This window comes from Rhinoderma darwinii, chromosome 1 (assembly GCF_050947455.1).
Source record: "Rhinoderma darwinii isolate aRhiDar2 chromosome 1, aRhiDar2.hap1, whole genome shotgun sequence".
In the NCBI taxonomy this organism is placed as follows: Eukaryota; Metazoa; Chordata; class Amphibia; order Anura; family Rhinodermatidae; genus Rhinoderma; species Rhinoderma darwinii.
Window position 1 is genome coordinate 242,666,246 of NC_134687.1, and position 21,755 is coordinate 242,688,000.

The window sequence follows — 21,755 nt, forward strand, 5'->3', positions numbered from 1 at the left end:
TTCTAACGTTTCCATTCCATCATCTATGTCTTCACTCCCCCTTCCTAGCGGGAAGCCATCTTTCCTGAGAGTCCTAAGAGACATCTCCTCGGGTGCGAAGGAAGATATTACTGAACAACATAGTGATGATGATTTGTTTTCCGCGAGTCAGCCAATGGAGTGTGTTGCGGCGGTGGTGGAGGTGGAAGCGGTGTCCGAGACGCATATCTGTGGTAGTGGGGGTGTTGGTGGTAGCCGTGGTGGCAGACGCAGTAATGAGGGGGGCATGGAGCCCGCCATGATATCACACCACATTCACAACACAGTGACAGAAGTGACGGGGATGATGAGGAGGGCTATAATGATGTTGTTTTAGACAGGACGTGGGAACCAGGTGACGAGGTGATGACTGCGTCAGAGGAGGAGGGTAGTAGTGGCGGCACTGGCAGTGATAAACAGCCAAGCCGATGTAGGGGCAGAAGTCAATATGCAAAACGTTGCAGCGGTAGGGTTAGCTCAGGAGCCGGAGACGGCGACAATGCTGCTACTGGTGTAGGCTCCCGAAAAAAGCCTGCCAGACAAGGGGTAAGCTCGTGTGGCAATACAGGCAGCCTTTGTAGTACCTTTGTGGTGGACGTGGTACTACCTCTTTACGGTACTCTGCCGTGTGGCAATTTTTCTGTACCTTCCCGGAGGACGAAAACATGGCACAGTGCCGTATCTGCAAGCAGAAAGTAAGGCGTGGGCAGGGCAGCAATGTAGGAACTACCGCTCTACGTAAACACATGGAGCGGCATCACAAGGCAATGTGGGACAATCAACATGCCCCACCATCATGTACATCTAATGAAGACCCCTCTGCCGCTGCTGCTGCTGCTCCGAGTCCCTGTCATCTAAGTAGTAGCCAGGCCTTATCCACCATGTCGTTGTCATCATCATCACTGTCATCTAGTGCTCCTCCTACGTCCCGTCAGTTATCCATTATGGAATCGTTGTCCAATAAGCAACAATATATACCCAGTCATCCACTTGTCGTGCGGCTTAATTCACACCTGGCTAAGTTGTTGGCGGTTCAGTCGCTGCAGTACCACCTGGTCGACTCCGCCGGCTTCAATCAATTGATGGCGTGCGCTCAGCCAAGGTGGCGAATACCTGGCTGCCATTACTTTCTCCAAAACAGCTGTCCCTGCCTTGCACAAGCATGGGGAGGAAAAGGTGGTTCAGTCCTTGAAATTATCCGTGTGCAGCAGGGTACATGCCACCGTCGACACGTGGAGCAGCAACTATGGGCAGGGACAGTACATGTCTTTCACGGCCCACTGGGTCAATATTTTGCAGTCCGATGCACCCCCGCAGCAATGCCAGGCATTACCACCTCCACGCTTGTATCTTTCTGGTTCAACTCCGGACACCAGGCGCCTACCATCCTCCTCCTCCTACTCCTCTTCCTCCTCCTTGCCCTCCTCAATGGAGGTCTTCCCGTCCCCGACAGGACACAGCTTATCTTCCACTCCTCCTCCCTCCTCTTTTCATAGGTGCAAGGTGAAGCGCCACAACGCTGTCTTACACCTGCTGAGCCTGGGCGAGAAAAGCCATACAGCGCAGGAGCTGCTGCTGTGCATCAGGGAGGAAATCGCACGCTGGCTGTCTCCTCTGAAACTCACACTGGGCAATGTTGTCTCAGATAACGGGAAGAACGTTGTGGCTGCACTGCGTCTAGGTCACCTGACACATGCTCCTTGCATGGCACATGTGATCAATCTGGTCATAACACGCTTCTTAAAGTCATATGTTTGTTTGAAGGGTGTGCTGGCCATGTCCAGGAGGGTTTGCGTTAGCTTTAGACATTTGTATGCATTTACGCACGCCCTCCTGGACTTGCAGCTTCAAAACAATCTCCCAAAACACAGCCTGATTTGCGACTTTCCAACATGCTGGAATTCCACCCTGCACATGTTGGACCGTCTGTATGAACAGCGGAAAGCTGTGAATGATTTCCTGATGCAGCAGACGGGCAGCGTTTGGAGCCAGTGTAATTTCGAGCTCAGGCACTGGCAGCTGGTTAGAGACGCATGTCGCATTTTGAGGCCCTTTGAAGAGGCCACACGATTTGTGAGCCGTGACGCTAGCGGAATGAACGATGTTATGCCGCTGATATTCATTCTGGAGCAAACGCTCACAGCGATGATTCAGCAAAGGATGGAGGAAGGATCACATCTGGCTATAGATGTTGAGGAGGAGGAGGAGGAGGAGCATGAGGATGAGGAAACAGGACCTGAAGAGGAGCTGGATTTGGAGATGGAATCACAGGAAGGGATAGGGGACGAGGCAGCCGCACAACATGACAGTGATGTTGATGACGAGTCTGACGACGACCTTGATGATGGACAACCATGGCAGTATGGGGCGGAGATGGAACCAACCGGGCCCTCTGAAACGCTAGCCAGGGCAGCGAGCTGTATACTTCGTTACTTGCATGCTGGCTGTCGTATTGTTAGCATGAAGCAAAGAGATGAGTACTGGATAGCCACACTTTTAGACCTTCGGTATAAAGCCAGAATGGGGGAGTTTTTTGCGGCTTCCGAGAGGGAGGCAAAATTGGCTTATTATCGAGAGAAGCTATGCAGCCAGCTTGTCACGGCTTTCAAAAGGCAAACACCTGCTGCAAGCATGTCTGACCGGGGGGCCACTTTCCGCTCCCCACTGTCTCATCGTTCCACCGCCTCTGGCAGAGCTACCTCTGCAATAGGCGGCAGCAGCGGCAGCAGCAGCAGCCAATTCAGTTTGGAAAATATGATGGCAACATTTTTACATCCAATACCCCGACCTGACACACATCATAGTCAACAAAGGGATGTTCACCATCACCAGCACCTAAACAACCAGGTTCACTCGTACCTGGACTGTGCCCTTTCTCCGTCAGAAATCCTGATCCCAGACCCCATGGACTTCTGGGTCAGCAGATTGGATCATTGGCAAGAACTGGCCCAGTTTGCCATGGGTGTACTGTCTTGTCCACCCTCCAGTGTAGCGTCAGAGAGGGTATTCAGCGCGGCAGGGGGCTTCGTCACCCCTAAGCGAACAAGATTGTCCGCCAACAGCTTGGAAAATCTCACGTTTCTGAAAATGAATCAAGCGTGGATCGGTGAGGATTTTAAAACCCCTGTGCCTGATGCCACTGATTAGATCTGACATTGCTGCTGCTTCTGCCACCTGCTACTGCCGCCTGCTACTATGGGATTCTGTCCTGTCCACTCTTTTTTTTAATGTGCCGCTACTACTTCTACCACCAATCCACCCCCAGTGCCGTCTGCTACAAACAGGCCGGCCCCACCACAGGGCTTTGTCCTGTGACTGTCCAGTCTGTTAATGTGCTGTTACTACTACCACCACCACTACCCTTGCTGTCCGTTGGCTACCTCTACTACCACCAATACACCTCCAGTGCCGTCTGCTGCAAGCAGTCCTGCCCCACCACAGGGCTTTGTCCTGTGACTGTCCAGTCTGTTAATGTGCTGGTACTACTACCACCACCACTCTTGTTGTCCGTTGGCTACCTCTACTACCACCAATCCACCCCCAGTGCCGTCTGCTACAAGCAGGCCTGAGGCCAGCCCCACCACAGGGCTTTGTCTGTGACTGTCCAGTCTGTTAATGTGCTGCTACTACTACTACTACCATCACCACCCTTGCTGTCCGTTGGCTACCCCTACTACCACCAATACACCTCCAGTGCCGTCTGCTACAAGCAGGCCTGCCCCACCACAGGGCTTGGTCTGTGACTATCCAGTCTGTTAATGTGCTGCTACTACTACTACTACCACCACCCTTGCTGTCCGTTGGTTACCTCTACTACCACCAATACACCTCCAGTGCCGTCTGCTACAAGCAGGCCTGCCCCACCACAGGGCATGGTCTGTGACTGTCCAGTCTGTTAATGTGCTGCTGCTACTACTACTACTACCACCACCCGTGCTGTCCGTTGCCTACCTCTACTACCACCAATACACCTCCAGTGCCGTCTGCTACAAGCAGGCCTGCCCCACCACAGGGCTTTGTCTGTGACTGTCCAGTCTTAATGTGCTGCTACTACTACTACTACCACCACCCGTGCTGTCCGTTGGCTACCTCTACTAGCACCAATACACCTCCAGTGCCGTCTGCTACAAGCAGGCCTGCCCCACCACAGGGCTTTGTCTGTGACTGTCCAGTCTGTTAATGTGCTGCTGCTACTACTACTACTACTACTACTACCACCACCCGTGATGTCCGTTGGCTACCTCTACTACCACCAATACACCTCCAGTGCCGTTTGCTACAAGCAGGCCTGCCCCACCACAGGGCTTTGTCCTGTGACTGTCCAGTCTATTAATGTGCTGCTACTACTACTACCACCACCACCCTTGCTGTCCGTTGGCTACCTCTACTACCACCAATACACCTCCAGTGCCGTCTGCTACAAGCAGGCCTGCCCCACCACAGGGCTTTGTCCTGTGACTGTCCAGTCTGTTTTAATGTGCTGCTACTACTACCACCACCCTTGCTGTCCGTTGGCTACCTCTACTACCACCAATACACCTCCACTGCCGTCTGCTACAAGCAGGCCTGGAGGGCTTGTGAAAAGCCATTGCTTGTTGCTTTTACATGCATGTATGGATGAACCCCGGCAGGCATCTGCCAATAAAAAGGGTACATTTTTGGAGGGGTTTGTCAAAAGCCATTGCTTCTTCTTTTACCACCTTATATGTATGAACCTTGGCAGGCATCTGCCGCCGAAAATGGTTAATTTTTGTACCTTTTTTAAGCATTAAGCATACAACATGCACAAGTGCAGTGGTTTCTGTTAGTTATCACCGTGTCCCATCCGTTTTCCTATAGCCATACATGTTGGCGTAACTTTGACACTAACTTTGCCTTAAAGACAGCTCAAAAGTACTTGGATACACTCATGGGTGACCTAAGAGTGTTATACAGGGCTTCTAGGGCTTTTAAACAGTGTTATACACGATTTTTAGGGGCTTTCTTGAATTACAGGTTCGGTCAGAACTAGTTCGGTCTGAATCGAACTTTTCCGTCAAATTCGGCAAACTTTTCATAAGTTCGCTCATCTCTAATGGAGAGGAACGGTATGTGGGAATACATTGTTCCTTATATAATTGGGAATGCGTACTGGTGGTGCTCTATATTCCCCCTCCCTTTTCCAGTGTGTGTATTAAGAAAGTTGTGGAAGAACTGTCTAAATTCCCGGAGGTACCACTGATTTTGATGGTTTACTGAGATAGGTTGGCAGGACATATGGAGAGATAAACATCCGGAACTGTGTCAGTACTCCTGTGCCTCCTACACGTATCAGTCTCCAGAATAGACTTTATACTCTGCTCACCTACAGCGGTACCCTTTATTGCACAGATAGAGTATTTACAGAGAGCATTGCCTGACCATTCTTCTATGTTAATGAAGGTGGAGACTGGGGACCGGGTCAGGGGTGCTGGAAATGTAATGCATTTTGGTTGAAACTGATTGACAATAAAAAGGTATGAGAGCTGATAAAGGAATACTTTCGGTTCAATAACGGTACAGTGCCACAGGACATACTTTGGGATGCAATGAAGGCCTGGTTGAGGGGGGTGTTCATCCAACACATTAATGCAATTATAACAAAGTCTAGACAGCTTGGGGACACTTTGTTCAAGCGGGTGGCAGAAACGGAATGGCAGCATGTGGCAGAAAATACGCCGGATACTTTGAAGAACTGGGTGGAGGCTCAGAAGTTGCTAAAACATCATCAGTTGGAGAGGGCGGATAACAAGAGGATGTTTCTTAGACAACAATATTATGAAGAAGAGGAAACTACAGGATGGTTGTTAGCAAAAATGGCACAGGCCCAGAGGGGGAATAATTATATACATACTATAAGGGGGGAGAGGGGAAGGTGAGAGATGGATACGGGAAGGATATTACAAGTATTTCAGAAGTTCTACACTACTTTATATGAATCTAACGCAGGGTACACATCACAACAGCTAGAGGAGTATCTAGGGGAGGTCCGCATTCCCAGATTGGGGCTGGAGAAGAGAACGGTAGTAGCCTATTTCTCTGGATGAAATCCAAGCAGCAATAGGGACACTGGTGATTGAAAAGGCTCCAGGGCCTGACGGCCTCCCGGTAGAAGTCTTTAAGGAATATGGGGAGGAGCTTGCTCCTCAGTGATTGACTACTCTGATGGACAGTTTTGATTGGGGGAGGCTTCCGGATTCAATGTATGAGGCCACCATTGTGGTTCTGCCTAAGGAGGGAAAATATATTCAACTGCCAGAATCCTATAGACCGGTGTCCCTGTTGACGGCAGATATTACAATTCTGGTGAAAGTTCTGGCACTCAGGCTCTCTAGAGTAGTGAATGGGGTGGTGTATGAGGACCAGTCCGGCTTCATGCAGTCTAAATCGACGGCGGTGAACCTGAGACGACTATTTCTGAACTTACAGGTGACCGCGGATAACCCTATAGGAAGAGCTATTCTATCGTTGGATGTTACTAAAGCTTTCGACTGTGTGGAATGGGGTTATCTGTGGTCAGTCTTGGAAAGAATGGGTTTCGATTCTAATTATGTAAAGTGGATTCAGCTGTTGTATGTGGCCCCAACTGCAAGGATACCGGAGAATGGTGCGTTCTCCGACCAATTCTCGTTGGCTAGGGGGACGCGTCAGGGCTGTCCCTTATAGCCGTTATTATTCGCCCTAGCAGTGGAACCGTTGGCATGTGCAGTCCGCCAACATGCTCACATACAGGGGTTGAGATATGGGGCAGTGGAGGAGCACATAGCATTATATGCCGATGATATGCTGTTGTTTATGGCAGATACTGAGCACACCCTGCCGATAGTTATGGACCTTATTAAACGCTTTGGGAAGTATTCAGGATTAACGATAAACTGGTCGAAATCTGCTATAATGTTAATAGATCTGATTGCTATCCCGAATGGGGATGATGGGGTACCGATACCAGTGGCCACAGAATTTAAGTACCTGGGGGTTATGGTACCGGCGAGAGTGACGGATTACATGTCCCTTAATATTATACCAATGTTGCCAAAGATAAAGGCCAAAGTGGAGGCTTGGAATAAGCTCCCACTTTCTGCTTTGGGCAGAACTAATTTGATCAAAATGATCCTCATGCATCAGGTGTTATACGCCATTCATAACTCCCCCATATGGATCCCCAAATACTGGTTTAGGGGGCTGCACAACCTTTTTAGAGATCTTGTGTGGAAAAGGGGAGTGCCTAGAATAAAACTGGAGAAGCTGCAATTGCCTAAGGATGAGGGGGGCCTAGCTCTGCCAAATGCATGGGTGTATTACCTGGCTGCTCAGTGCCAGCATTTTTGGGAGTGGGAACATGATGACAAATGGGGGTCCAGTGCGCACATTTTATCATATTTGGGGGAGGGAAAAATCCACTGGCAGGACTGGAAACATGCACATACAAGAGGTTAGCAAGCAATAAACCGACATTACTTCTCATGCATAAAGTGTGGTGGCAATGTAAGAAATTATTGGGGATAGGGGAATGTAATAAGTATACTCCACTTTGGAGGAACCCATATATGTGGGAATTGTACCAATTGGAGCGAATGCAGGGTTGGGAACAAAAGGGCATTATAAGGCTGAGTCAGCTGTATGAGGAGGACACCCTTAAATCCTTCCAGCAACTAAGGGATGGGTTTCAGTTGGATCCACATCTGTTTTATCAGTATCTGCAGATTCGTCATGCCTTACAGACGCAAGCTACCAAGTTGGACCTGACGATACTCGCATTGGGAGTGCTGGAATATACTGCAAAAGCAGCTACATCGAAGGGGTTGATTTCTTTGGTATATCGTAAGCTGATGTCTGAACATCTGGGAGATCTTATGGCGCCTGTTAAAGCCCAATCGGAAAGGGATGTTGGGCCTATTCCCAAAGATCACTGGGGAGATATAATAGCGTCAACAAGTGTTCTGTCCATTCATGTGGTGCAAAGGAGATCTCAACACATTTTGATACACAGGGTATATAGGACCCCCTGGGTTCTGAAATGCATGGGGGTTAGAACAGATGCCAAGTGTACTCAGTGTCCGGAGGAAAAGGTGGACATTTTTCACATGTTCTGGTCTTGCAGGGTTCTGGGGAACCTATGGGAGGAGATGTCAGATTTAGTGGGGCGAGTGTATGAGGTGCGGATTCCAATAGATCCAATAGTGATGCTTCTGGCATATGTCGGAGATTTGGAGAGGAAACGGCTGGAATGTTTGGCTATTGCCAAAATGTTGTACCAAGTCAGGAAGGGTATAGCCAAACATTGGCTAGATGCAGAACCGCCTTCGATGCAGGAAATCATTGGTACAATAAATTACAAGGTTTTGATGGAGTATAAAATATACTCAAAGAGGGGGGCTCTTAAGAAATTCGAGAAACAATGGGCTAGGTGGATTGACCACTCTGGATTGGCATCAACTGAACTCCTGACCCTTCGCTAGTTTCTTTCAGGGTAAGTTGGAAGGAAGGACCGATGTAGGCACTGAAGACCAGGAGGGTACTACTTTGGTGCTAGGCAATACAGCTTCTCTGCATGGGCGGAGATGGTATATAGAGTCTAGTGGGGCACTGGCAACAGTGGGTATGGAGTTGGAAATCTTGTAAGGATATTATTTTTTGAATGTATGAATATAGTATACTTATAATAGGAATAGGAGAGGGGATGGACTGGAATAGCCAGTAGCAGGTGATGACCTATTGAAAGCATTTGACATATGGACGGCTGAGGGGTTGCAGTGGGGGGAAAGGAGAGGGGGAAGTTGGGTATAGTTGTATTTGTTACGTTGGAAATAAATGCTGGGTCTCTGATGTAATAACTTTCTTGCATTTAACCCCTTCCCGACATTTGATGTATCCATGCGCCAAAGTCGGGTAGGGGAAGTATGGAGCGGGGTCACGCAGTGAGCTCGTTCCATACGATGATGGTGTCAGCTGTATGTTACAGCCGACACTTCAGAGTAACTAGCGGCATCGCGCTCGAGCGCGATCCCGCTAGTTTAACTCGTTAAATGCTGCGGTCAATACTGACCGAATTTAAATCGTCAGAAAGAGGGGGGCGACCCCCTCTAACAGCTCATCGCGCCCCCCGCAACGCAATCGCAGGGGGGTGATGGTTGCTATGGCTGCCTGGGGGCTTAATGAACGCCCCCAGGTCCGCCATCTTTGTATACCTATTAAGCCTTGCCTCCGGCAGGGCTTAATAGGTGCCTGTCAGAATCACGATATACTGCAATACATTAGTATTGCAGTATATCGTACAAGCGATCTAACGATCGATGGTTGAAGTCCCCTAAGGGGACTAATAAAAAAAGTAAAAATTAGTTAAATAAAGTGTTTTTTTAGTAAAAAAATAAATAAAAAAATTCAAAGTTAAAAAAAAAACCCTTTTCCCATTTTCCCCCTAGAACATAGTAAAAAAAAAAAAAAATACACATAATTGGTATCGCCGCGTCCGCAAAAGTCTAAACTATTACAATATATCATTATTTAACCCACACGATGAACGCCGTAAAAACGCCAGAATGTCTATTTTTTGGTCACCTCATCTCCCACAAAAAATGAAATAAAAAGTGATCAAACCGTCGCATTTACACCAAAATGGTATTATTAAAAACGACAGCTTATGCCGCAAAAAATAAGTCCTCATACCACTTAATCGACGGAAAAATAAAAAAGTTGTGGCTCTCGGAATTAGGCGACGCAGAAAACATTTTCTTTTTTACACTTAGGTTTTTACATGTAAAAGTAGTAAAATATAGAAAAAATTATATATATTTGGTATTGCCGTAATTGTATTGACCCACAAAATAAAGTTAACATGTTGTTTTAATTGCACAGTGAATTCTGTAAAAACGGCGCGAAAAAAACCATGGAGAAATCGCAGTTTTTTTCATTTTCTACCCCACACACATTTCCTAGTACATTTTACGGCAAAATAAATGGTGCTCCGAAAAACTACAACTTGTCCTGCAAAAATCAAGCCCTCATAGTACTATATCGACGGAAAAATAAAGACGTTATGGCTTCTGGAATGTGGGAAGGAAAAAAACGAAAATGAAAATCTGAAAAAGGGCTGTGGCGGGAAGGGGTTAATACTGTATGATGACCTGTAATGCTGTTGTTATTTGTTGATTAAGCTTGAACTCATTTACAAAAAAAATTAAAAATTAAAAGTTCAAAAAAACATCCTTTCCTTATCATCCTCAGCAGCACAATACATACTGTATGGGTTTGTCTCGCCACCTAGCTACTAGGACAAAAGAAAAAAACACATGAGTGTTTATTCAATTAAACAAAAATTCACTTAAACAGCAGAGCTAGGGTATATAGTAATGCCTGAGACACTAACAACTCATGTTTTTTTCATCATGTCCTCCACAGGTAAACTGACTTGCATTAGCTTTGAGGGTCACACTCATTTTGTGTATTATACAGGCGGGGTTACCATTTTTTTTATTCACTGCCCCTGCTTGTAACCATTGTTATCTGTGGATCAACTATGAAAAACGACCTTGATGGTGCTACACCTGGTTGATTTGATAAATGTCTTTTATATGTTTGTAATATATATTTGTAAGGGGGTTATGTTGTTCATATGGGAACATATATATATATATATATATATATATATATATATAAATATGTATATATGTATGTATATATATATATATATATATATATATATATATATATATATATATATATGTATATATACATATTGATGAAAAAAAATTAGCATTTTTTGAGACGTTTATTTTTTGGTTTATTGTTTTCTGTACATATAAACACCAGAACCAAGCTCAGTACCAGAAAACAACACCAGAACCAAGCTCAGTACATATATACACTGCCAGAACCAAGCTCAGTACATGAATATAACACCAGAACAAAGCTCAGTACATATATACAGCACCAGAACAAAGCTCAGTACATAAATACAACACCAGAACCAAGCTCAGTACATGAACACAACACCAGAACAAAGCTCAGTACATATACACAGCACCAGAACACAGCTCAGTACATATATACAACACCAGAACCAAGCTCAGTACAAATATACAACACCAGAACAAAGCTTAGTACATAAATACAACACCAGAACCAAGCTCAGTACATAAATACAACACAAGAAACAAGCTCAGTACATATGTACAACACCAGAACAAATCCCAGTACATGTATACAACACCAAAGAGGAACTCAGTACATATATACAACTACAGAACCAAGCTCAGTACATAAATACAGCACCAAAACCATGCTCAATACATGTAATGAATATATGTACTCAACTAGGTTTTGGTATTGTACTGAGCTTGGTTCTGGTGCTGTATTTATATGCAGAGTTTGGTTCTGGAGTTGTGTTTATGTACTGAGCTTCTCTTTTGTGCTGTATATATGTATTGAGCTTGGTTGTTATGAAGTATATAACTCCAAAACCAAGCTCAGTACATATATACAGCACCAGAACAAAGTTCAGTACATAAATACAGCACAAGCACTAATACAGCTCAGTACAGAGATCATTTGCAAATTCAGTTTAATCCCTGCCATATAAGTTTGTACGGCATAAAACTACAGCTCCCAGTATAGCCAGCACAATTGTAAGGATATGCTGGGAGTTGCTGTTTAATAAAAAAGAACAATACACCCATCATCTCGCTGCAGATCATACACTGACTACCGTACTGATCAGTCACAGGGAGAATAAACATTTAAATTTAGTGATTCACAGGTGACGTCTTCACAGATTGGAGTCATTCTTTTTCTCTTTTCTTTTCCATTCTGTCCAGACCTCTATGACGCCTCTTGTCCATAGCCCATTTCTGCAGAGTATGCCGCTCAGATGTCTTCGGAAGCTCACTTTTCCAACATTTCTGCACCTATAAAATTCTCATGGTGCCACACTCTATGCCCCTGAATATAATAGTATCATACACTGTTTGAGTGAATATAATAGTATCATACACTGTGCCCCTGAATATAATAGTATCATACACTGTGCCCCTAAATATAACAGTACCATACAATGTGCCCATGAATAAAATTGTGTCAAACACTGTAAAGTAATGCACCAAACACACACACAGTAGATAGTGCCCCCTGTAACGTCCTCTGTAGTGTCCCCTGTAGATAGTGCCCCCTGTTGCATCCCTTGTAGATAAGGCCCCCTGTATCGTCCCCTGTAGATAGTGCCTCCTGTAGCGTTCCCTGTAGATAGTGCTCCCTGTAGCATACCCTGTAGATAGTGCCCACTGTAGCGCCCCCTGTAGCATTCCCTGTAGATAGTGTCCCCTCAGGCATTCCCTATAGATAGGGCCCTTATATAGTCCCCTGTAGTTAGGGCCACTATACAGTCCCCTGTAGTTAGTGGTCCCTATATAGTCCCCTATAGCGAGGGCCCCTAACACTGTCCATAGTAAAAGAAACCTTACCTGTTCCTGCGCCGTCCTACAGTGACGCCAGGTGTTCTCCAGCAGAGAACGTTGATCGTTAATCAAGCAGATCGCTGTGTATGTGGCTGCAGATCATGTTCTAGTAAGAACGCGATTCTGCTGTCTAAATGAATGGAGAGGAGTGCATGATGCCGATTGGTCAGCGTCATACACTCCTCTGTACAACGCCCACTTGGTCGAAAGTAAAAATACGCCCACTTGGGCATTAAGCAACTCATTAGCATAAACCAAAATCACTCCTAACGTTGTGAAAATAGATTGTTTTTTTTAAATAAAAAGCATTACTGTCACCTACATTATAGCGCCCATCTCCTTATGTAGGAGATAGGACACTTATAATGTGGTGACAGAGCATCTTTAAGGGTATGTGCACCAGAGAACTGTCTTTTACGTATGAAAAGACAGACTGTTTTCAGGAGAAAACATCTGCGTCGTTTCAGACGTAAAAGCTCCTCCTTGTATTATGAGAGGCATCTTTGACGCTCGTAATCTTGAGCTGCTCTTCATTGAATGCAATGAAGAACGGCTCAAATTACGTTGCAAAGAAGTGTCCTGCACTTCTTTGCCGAGGTAGTCAACTTACGCGTCGTCGTTTGACAGCTGTCAAACGACGACGCCTAAATGACAGGTCGTCGGCACAGTACGTCGGCAAACCCATTCAAATGAATGGGCAGATGTTTGCCGACGTATTGTAGCCGTATTTTCAGCCGTAAAACGAGGCATAATACGCCTCGTTTACGTCTGAAAATAGGTCGTGTGAACCCAGTCTAAGGGTATGTTCACACACACTAATTACGGACGTAATTCGGGCGTTTTTGCCCCGAATTACGTCCGAAAAATGCGGCTTTAAAGCGTTGACAAACATCTGCCCATTGAAAGCAATGGGCTGACTTTTGTCTGTTCACACGAGGAGTATATTTACGCGCCGCTGTCAAAGACGGAGCGTAAATAGACGCCCGCGTCAAAGAAGTGACCTGTCACTTCTTGGGGCATAATTGGAGCCGTTATTCATTGACTCCAATGAAAAGCAGCGCCAATTACGTCCGTAATGGACGCGGCGTTCAAGCGCCTGCACATGCCGTTACGGCTGAAATTACGGGGATGTTTTCTCCTGAAAACATACCCGTAATTTCAGCCGTTACGGACCCTGTCGTGTGAACATACCCTTTGTTCACACGCTTAACCAAAAACGTCTGAAAATACGGAGCTGTTTTTGAAGCTGAAAATGAAGCTTCTTTTCAGGCTTCTTTTCAGGCGTTTTTTGAGGCGTTTTTTGAGGCATTTTTCATAGTGTTCAATGGAAAATCTGCGTCAAAAAACGCCTCAAGAAGTGATATGCACTTTTTATGCTCCGTTTATTAAAACAGCGGCGTAAAAAGACGCCTCATATGAACTAAATGCTGTTTTTCCCATTGATTTCAATGGGCAGATGTTTGTAGGCATTACGCTTCCGTTTTTTCGGGCGTTTTTCGAGGAGTAAACGCCCCGAAATATGTCTGAAAACACTGCGTGTGAACATACCCTTAGTGTATGTGCACAAGCAGAGTCAAAAACGTCTCAAAATTCAAGGGAAAACAGCTCCTGATTTTCAGACACTTTTTGAACAACTCGCGTTTTTCCGCAGCATTTTCGTGGCGTTTTTTACGGCCATTTTTGGAGCTGTTTTCAATAGTCTATGAGAAAACGTCATTTTACACGCCGTATTTTAACAGCGATGCGTAAAATGACAGCTCGTCTGCACAGAACCTCGTAAGACCCATTGCAAGCAATGGACAGATGTTTGCCGACGTATTGGAGCTGTCTTTTCAGGCGTAATTCGAGGCGTAAAACGCCTCCATTACATCTGAAAAGAGGTCGTATGCACATACCCTCAGAAGTCTTATGTAGCCTCCTCCTCAGTTTGTACATCTTCTCTGGCTTCGGGCTCGGTTGCCAAAACCTTACGTATTAGGGTATGTTCACACGCACTGTTTTCAGACGTAATTCGGGCGTTTTACGCCTCGAATTATGTTTAAAAAAACTGCTCCATTACGCCTACAAACATCTGCCCATTGCTTTCAATGGGTTTTACGATGTTCTGTTCCCACGAGGTGTAATTTTACGCGTCGCTGTCAAAAGATGGCGCGTAAAAAGATGCCCGCGTCAAAGAAGTGCATGTCACTTTTTGGCCCGTTTTTGGAGCCGTTTTTCATTGACTCTATTGAAAAACAGCTCCAATAACGTCCGTAAAATAGGCTGCGAAAAACACGAGTAGTTACAAAAACGTCTGAAAATCGGGAGCTGTTTTCAGGCGAAAACAGCTCCGTATTTTCAGATGTATTTTGCTAAGCAGTGTGAACATACCCTTATGCTTAGCCAACTTACCAACGATCTTAAAGATGGGGTTCCTAGGGATGTAATTTTACAATCTATTCCTGACATGAAGTTAACCTGCAACTTCCTATGTGATTTCCCTATTGATACCCTTAAATTGGCATCTAAACCTAGCCCTCACCAATGCAACTAGAAGAGCACTCTGGCTGAAGCAGTGGTCGGGGGACATACCATTCACAAAACATTTCTGATCCCTACCATTTCAACCTGACGGGTTGTTTTGGGCCTCAACTAAATATAATTCTAGAATCCCTAGCGGAAGATAAGAGTGTCTTTTTTCCTCAGGTTAAGAGAACCAGCCAGCAAAATTTTCGCCCTCAAAAGAGATCTTCTGCTTCAGAAGAAACTACAGACCCTTTGACAGGATCAGGTTTTTAGGAGGAAGAACGTTATTTCTCACCAGCAAAATCCAGTTATGACGCCATACTGCAACCTCCTTCAGTGGGCGCAAGGCATTTAAAATTCTCCAGGGTCTGGCAGAGAACTACTTTAGACTACTGGGTGCTGTCTTGTGTCCAGAGAGGATATTCTCTGAAATTAAAGTCCCCGCCTCCAGGTTTCTACTTAATTCTCCAAACAAACCTAACTGTTCTCCACCTACTACAGGAGTTTATAGCGAAAGGAGCTCTAAAAGAGGTTCCTGTTCATCAAAGGGGCCTGGGAGTTTATTTCAAAATGTTTGCTGTTCCGAAGCCAGATCATCAGTAAAGGCTTAACATAGATTTATTCTATCTAAACAAATTTATTCTCAAGAAAAAGTTCAAGATGGACTTTATAAAGTCAGTCATCAATAGGCCAGTCAGCAAGAGGACTTTTTGGCGTAAATTGACCTAAGAAAGCATATCTACAAAACCCTATCTGTCCAACTCACAGGAAATTTCTGAGAGTAAACAGTAAAAAGAAGCAAAGACATAATCCCCCTGAAGTTCAGATATCTTCCATTCAGCATTTCAACTGCACACAGGGTCTTCACCAATATCATAATAGTCCTGGCAGCAGCAATCAGAATGCTTGGTCCACTTCCTAGACGATTGGCTCTTGATTCGTAGCTCCAACCGCGCATCTTCTCTCTGTCCATCTAGCCACCACCTTACCTTACAGTTCCACCGTTTGAGCCTCTGTCCGAAGTCCATTTAAAATACTTCTAGAAAGCCTTACTCTTGGTCGCTATCTCTTCGGCAAAGAGGGTGGCAGAACTTCAGGCTCTATCATGTGGAGAGCCATATTTGAGGGTAGCGCATTGTCTCATTAACCGTACTGTGCCATATTTCTTACCAAAGTCTCTTCTGATAATAACATCAATCAAGAAATTCAGTTAACCACCTTTTTTTCCAGATACCCAAATTAAAGAACAGGAACGATTGCATCTTCTCGATGTAAAAAGAGCTGTTACTACTTATCTAGAAAGAACACAATAATTCAGGGATTCTGATGTGTTATTTGTTAATTTCCAAGGCAAAAATAGAGACAAAAAGGCCAGTAAATACACACTGGCTAGATAAATTAAGGACAATATTTGCCATTGTTACTTTTCCGAAAGCCTTCCGCTTCCAGGGAACATTATTGCTCACTCTACTCGCTGTACTGCTACCTCATAGCAAAAAAGGAAAGGAATTAGAAAGGAATTAAGTATGTTCTGACCAGATTTGCAGAGCTGCAACATGTACCTCTTTATCTACATTTGCAAACCACTATAGGCTGGCCATTCCTGTCCCTAGAGATGCAGCCTTTAGCAGACATGTGCTTGAAGCAATTGTTTCAACCCCTTCCTTAAAAAAAAGTTATGGCTCTTGGAAGGTGGGGGGTGAAAAATTAAAAAATTTAAAATGGCTTGGACTTCAAGTGGTTAAGGGTTCTAAATAATTTAGGCCCCATGCACACAACTGTATTTTCATTTATCCCGAAAAACTGTCCGTACATACGGATCCGCAGGCACGGTCCGTATTGCATCCGTATTCCATCCGTATATACAGATCCGCAAAAAAAAGAGGGAGGATGCAAATGATGTCATGAGCACGTTGCATAGCAAGGCTTCCGTAAATACAGACAGTATACGGATGCACACCCGTAGCCATCCGTATTTACGTCTTACGTCACGTTTTTTACAGGCCCATGGACTTCTATTGGCCATGGGTACCTCCCCGTATGCTTACGTTGAAAAATATAGAACATGTCCTATTTCAGGCCGTAATTACGGCACGGGCAGGCCAATAGAAGTCTATGGGGCTCCCGTAATTACGGGTGACTACATGTGTGCACCCGTAATTACGGGAGCATTGCTAGGCGACGTCAGTAAATAGTCACTGTCCAGAGTGCTGAAAGAGTTAAACGATCGGCAGTAACTGTTTCAGCACCCTGGACAGTGACTTCCGGTCACAATATAGAGCAACCTGTAAAAAAAAAAAAGACGTTCATACTTACCCAGAACTCCCTGCTTCTTCCTCCAGTCCGGCCTCCTGGGATGACGTTTCAGCCCATGTGACCGCTGCAGCCAATCACAGGCCAATCACAGGCTGCAGTGGTCACATGTACTGCCGCGTCATCCAGGGAGGTCGGACTGGATGTCAAGAGAGGGACGCGTCACCAAGACAACGGCTGGGTAAGTATGAATTTCTTTTACTTTTTCTGCGGAAAGGGCTGTTGCTTCTCTCTATCCTGCACAGATAGAGAGAAGGGCTGCCGATTACTGCAGTGTAATTTTGCAGCGAAAACGTGGCCGTAACTACGGGTGGAATACGGGTGACACCGGACCCGTATTTACGGGCACGGGTCCGTAAATACTGGTGCAATACGGGTCGAATACGTGTGACCAAGGACCCGTATTTACGCCAGTATTTATGGGAGGACAAAAATACGTTCATGTGCATGAGGCCTAATAGGGAAATTTTTTCAGGCGTAAGTCGAGGTGTAAAACGCCCAAATTACGTCTGAAACCAGTGTGTGTGAACATACCCTCACCATAATTAGCTCAAATGTATATGTGATTTAACAAGTTTTACAACATTACCTAAAGTTGAACTTGTCCAAAGAATTAGCCATATGTTTTGGATTTTCTGAGCATCTGTATAGATTCCTGTCATTCATAGGAATAATATCAACATCACTGAAGATGAAGCAATTATAATCATAATCTTTTTTTGCTTCTGAAAACCCAACATTCATCAGCTTGGCTCTGTTGAAAGTTGTATTTCTAATCTATTAAGGAAAAATAAAAATGTATATATATATATTACTTATGTTTTGTGCCACTGAAAACAATGTCATATGCCACATTTTGCAGCTTTCACCAATATGCATATAAAAATTCTAAAAAATGTAAATATAAAGTTGAGGTTAGAGGTAGATGTGCTGATATTACTCAGTGAACTATGCACAAAGGGCATTTATAAATAATGTTGCATGAACTAGTGACACAGTTGTAAATTGTGTAAACACAGACATAAAGTACACTAAGGAGGAAGCAGGGCCAGGCTGGCCATCTGGCAGTTCTGGTAAATTACAGCTCTTTAACCCCTTAACCCTTACCCGCACCAGGACGTAACTGTCCGTCGTTGCGGGAGGTTACTTCCCGCATGAGGACGTATAGTTACTGAGTTTTTCCCGATGCACACTGTCGGCGACAGTGTGCACCGGGAACCGGGAGGTCAGCTGTCGCCGACAGCTGACACTCCCCTCTTGCCGGCCAGCGGTCCTTTGCCGCTGATTTTGGCGAATTAACCCCTTAAATTCGGCGATCGGGTGCAATCGCCGAATTTTAGGGGTTTCTAGCATATCGGCAGACCCCCGTCCGAAATCGCGGGGTATGCCTATAGTTAGTATGGCAAACGGAAGCCAAACAATGGCTTCCGGGTCTGCCATGGACGGAAGCCCATCAGGACCAACCTTCGGCTGGTCCTGATAGGCTTCCTGTCAGAGTGACAGAAAGTCACTGTGCCGTTCCCGATGCACACTGTCGGCGACAGTGTGCATCGGGAACTTGGAGATCAGCTGTCCCCGACAGCTGACACTCTCCAGTGTTGCCGATCAGCGGCTCATCGCCGCTGATTTCGGCAATTAACCCGTTAAATGCGAGGCTCTATTGTGATCTGCATGTAGCGGGTTTGTAGCGCATCAGCAGCCCCCATGCAAGCGTGGGGGCTTCTGATGCTTGTGATGGCACCCGGGGGCCAGACAACGGCCCCCAGGTCTGCCATGTATGTCAGTCTATGAGGATCAGCCTCTGCTGATCCTCGTAGACCGACTGTCAGAGTGACTGTGACGTCACACTGACAGTTGGAATACATTACACTACCTAGGTAGTGTAATGTATTCTAGCAGCGATCAGAGCTGCAGGTCAAAAAAATAAAGTGTAAAAAGTAAAAAAAAAGTTAATAAACAAAATTATAAAGTGTAAAAAGTAAAAAAAAGTTAATACATTTTTTTTATAAAAGTGTCAAAATAAAAGGTTTTGTTTTCCTATAATAAGTCATTTATTATAGGGAAAAAATGAAAACGTTAAAAAAAAGTACACATATTTGGTATTGCCGCGTTCGTAACGGCCCAAACTATGAAACTATAATGTTAATTTTTCCGCACGGTGAACGCCGCAAACAAAATAAACGGAAAACTGTCAGCATCGCTATTTTTTGGTCACCACCCCTGCCAAGATATAGAATAAAAAGTGATCAAAAAGTCGCATTTACCCCAAAATGGTACCAATAAAAACTACAACCCATCCCGCAAAAAACAAGACCTCCCACAGCTTTTTTGACGATAAAATAAAAAAGTTACGGCTCAGAATAGCGTGTCCCAGAAAATAAATTATTTTATAGAAACTTCATTTTATTGTGCAAACGCTGCAAAACGTAAAAAAAACGATACACATATGGTATCGGCGTAATCGTACCGACCGGCAGAATAAATTAAAACATAATTTATTGCGCACGGTGAACGCTGTAATAAATAAAGAATTTAAAGCGCCAAAATTGCTGTTTTTTGGTCACCTTAGCTCTAAAAAAGATCCTGAGGGGCCAAAATGCTCACTATACCCCTAGAAAAATTCCTTGAGGGGTGTAGATTCCAAAATAGGGTGACTTTTGGGGGGTTTCCACTGTTTTGGTCCCTCCGGGGCGTTGCAAACCCGACATGGCCCTGAAAACCAATCCAGCAAAATCTGCGCTCCAAAATCCAAAAGGCGCTCCCTCCCTCCTGAGCCTTGCTGTGGGTCCAAACATCAGTTTAAGACCACATATGGGGTATTGCCGTAATCGGGAGAAATTGCTTTACAAATGTTGGGCGGCTTTTTCTCCTTTATTCCTTGTAAAAATGAAAAAATTCTATGTTTCCACAGAAAAATAGGTGATTTTCTTCTTCACAGACTAATTCCACTAAATTCTGCAAAAAAACTGTGGAGTCAAAATGCTAACTATACCCCTAGAAAAATGCCTTGAGGGGAGTAGTTTCCAAAATGGGGTCACTTTTTGGGGGTTTCGACTGTTTTGGTAACAGAAGACCTCCTCAAACCTGACATGGTGCCTAAAATATATTCCTAAAAAAAGGAGGCCCCAAAATCCACTAGGTGCTCCTTTGCTTCTGAGGCCTGTGGTTCAGTCCATTAGGACACTAGGTCCACATGTTGGGTATTTCTAAAATCTTCAGAATCTGGGCAATAAATATTGAGTTGCGTTTCTCTGGTAAAACCTTCTGTGTTACAGATTTTTTTTATTACAAATGAATTTCGGCAAAAAAATGAAATTTGTAAATTTCACCTCTACTTTGCCTTAATTCCTGTGAAACGCCTAAAGGGTTAAAATACTTTCTGAATGTGGTTTTGAATACCTTGAGGGGTGCAGTTTTCAAAATGGGGTGATTTATGGGGACTTTCTAATATATAAGGCCCTCAAAGCCACTTCAGAACTGAACTGGTCCCTGAAAAAATAGCCTTTTGAAATTTTATTGAAAATATGAGAAATTGCTGCTAAAGTTCTAAGTCTCGTAACGTCCTAGAAAAACAAAAGTAAGTGAAAAAAAATGATGCAAACATAAAGTAGAGATATGGGGATATTAACTAGTAACTATTTTGTGTGGTTTCACAAGCAAATACATTTAAATTTAGAAAAATACAAATTTTTGCAAATTTTTGCTAAAATTTGACGTTTTTCACAAATAAATATTGAATTTATCGATTAAATTTTTTCACTAACATAAAGTACAATATGTCACGAGAAAACAATCTCAGAATCGCTTGGATAGGTAAAAGCGTTACAGAGCAATTTTTTTTTACATTTCCCTCTTTGCATCCCGACGCTCATAACTCTTTTCGTTTTTGTACGACGTAGTTGTATGAGACTTTGTTTTTTGCGGGACGAGTTGTACTTTATGTACGTACCATTTTTTGGTCCAAATACATTATCGTTTAATTTCTATCAATTTTTAATTCGATTAAAATTCAGAAAAAAAGCAGTTGCGCAGCAGTTTTAAGATTTTTTTTTTACACCATACACCGATCATCATAAATAATGTTATACATTTGTTGTACAGGTTGTTATGGTCATGGCGATACCAAATATGTCTATATTATTTCATGTTTTGGGACTTATATTTTAAAACGTTTATTTCTTATAAAAAATTTGTGTTTCTGTGTATTTTATTTACTTTTTATTTATTTATTTACAATTATTTTTTTTTTTACATTCATTTAACTTTTTTTTTTTAATCCCATAAAGGGATTTATCATTTTTATTTAGATTTTGTAACTGCAATGTACTGGCATAGATCTATATGCCAGTACATTAGCCTGTGTACTGATTGTACACAGGCAGTTGTTAGGGCATACCTCAGTATGCCCTAACAACAGGAAATATGTTCAGACAGTCCTGGGGTCCTTCACTG

At 44.1% G+C, this 21,755-nt stretch overlaps 1 protein-coding gene across 1 annotated transcript in view; it reads right to left on the minus strand.

Moving 5' to 3' along the window:
• LOC142741878 (beta-1,4-galactosyltransferase 1-like) overlaps window positions 1-21,755 on the minus strand; it is a 235,100-nt gene that overhangs the window by 171,823 nt on the left and 41,522 nt on the right. Inside the window, exon 3 of the mRNA XM_075851225.1 lies at window positions 17,893-18,080. Within this exon, the coding sequence (XP_075707340.1) occupies window positions 17,893-18,080 (188 nt within the window). The remainder of the gene's footprint in view (window positions 1-17,892; window positions 18,081-21,755) is intronic.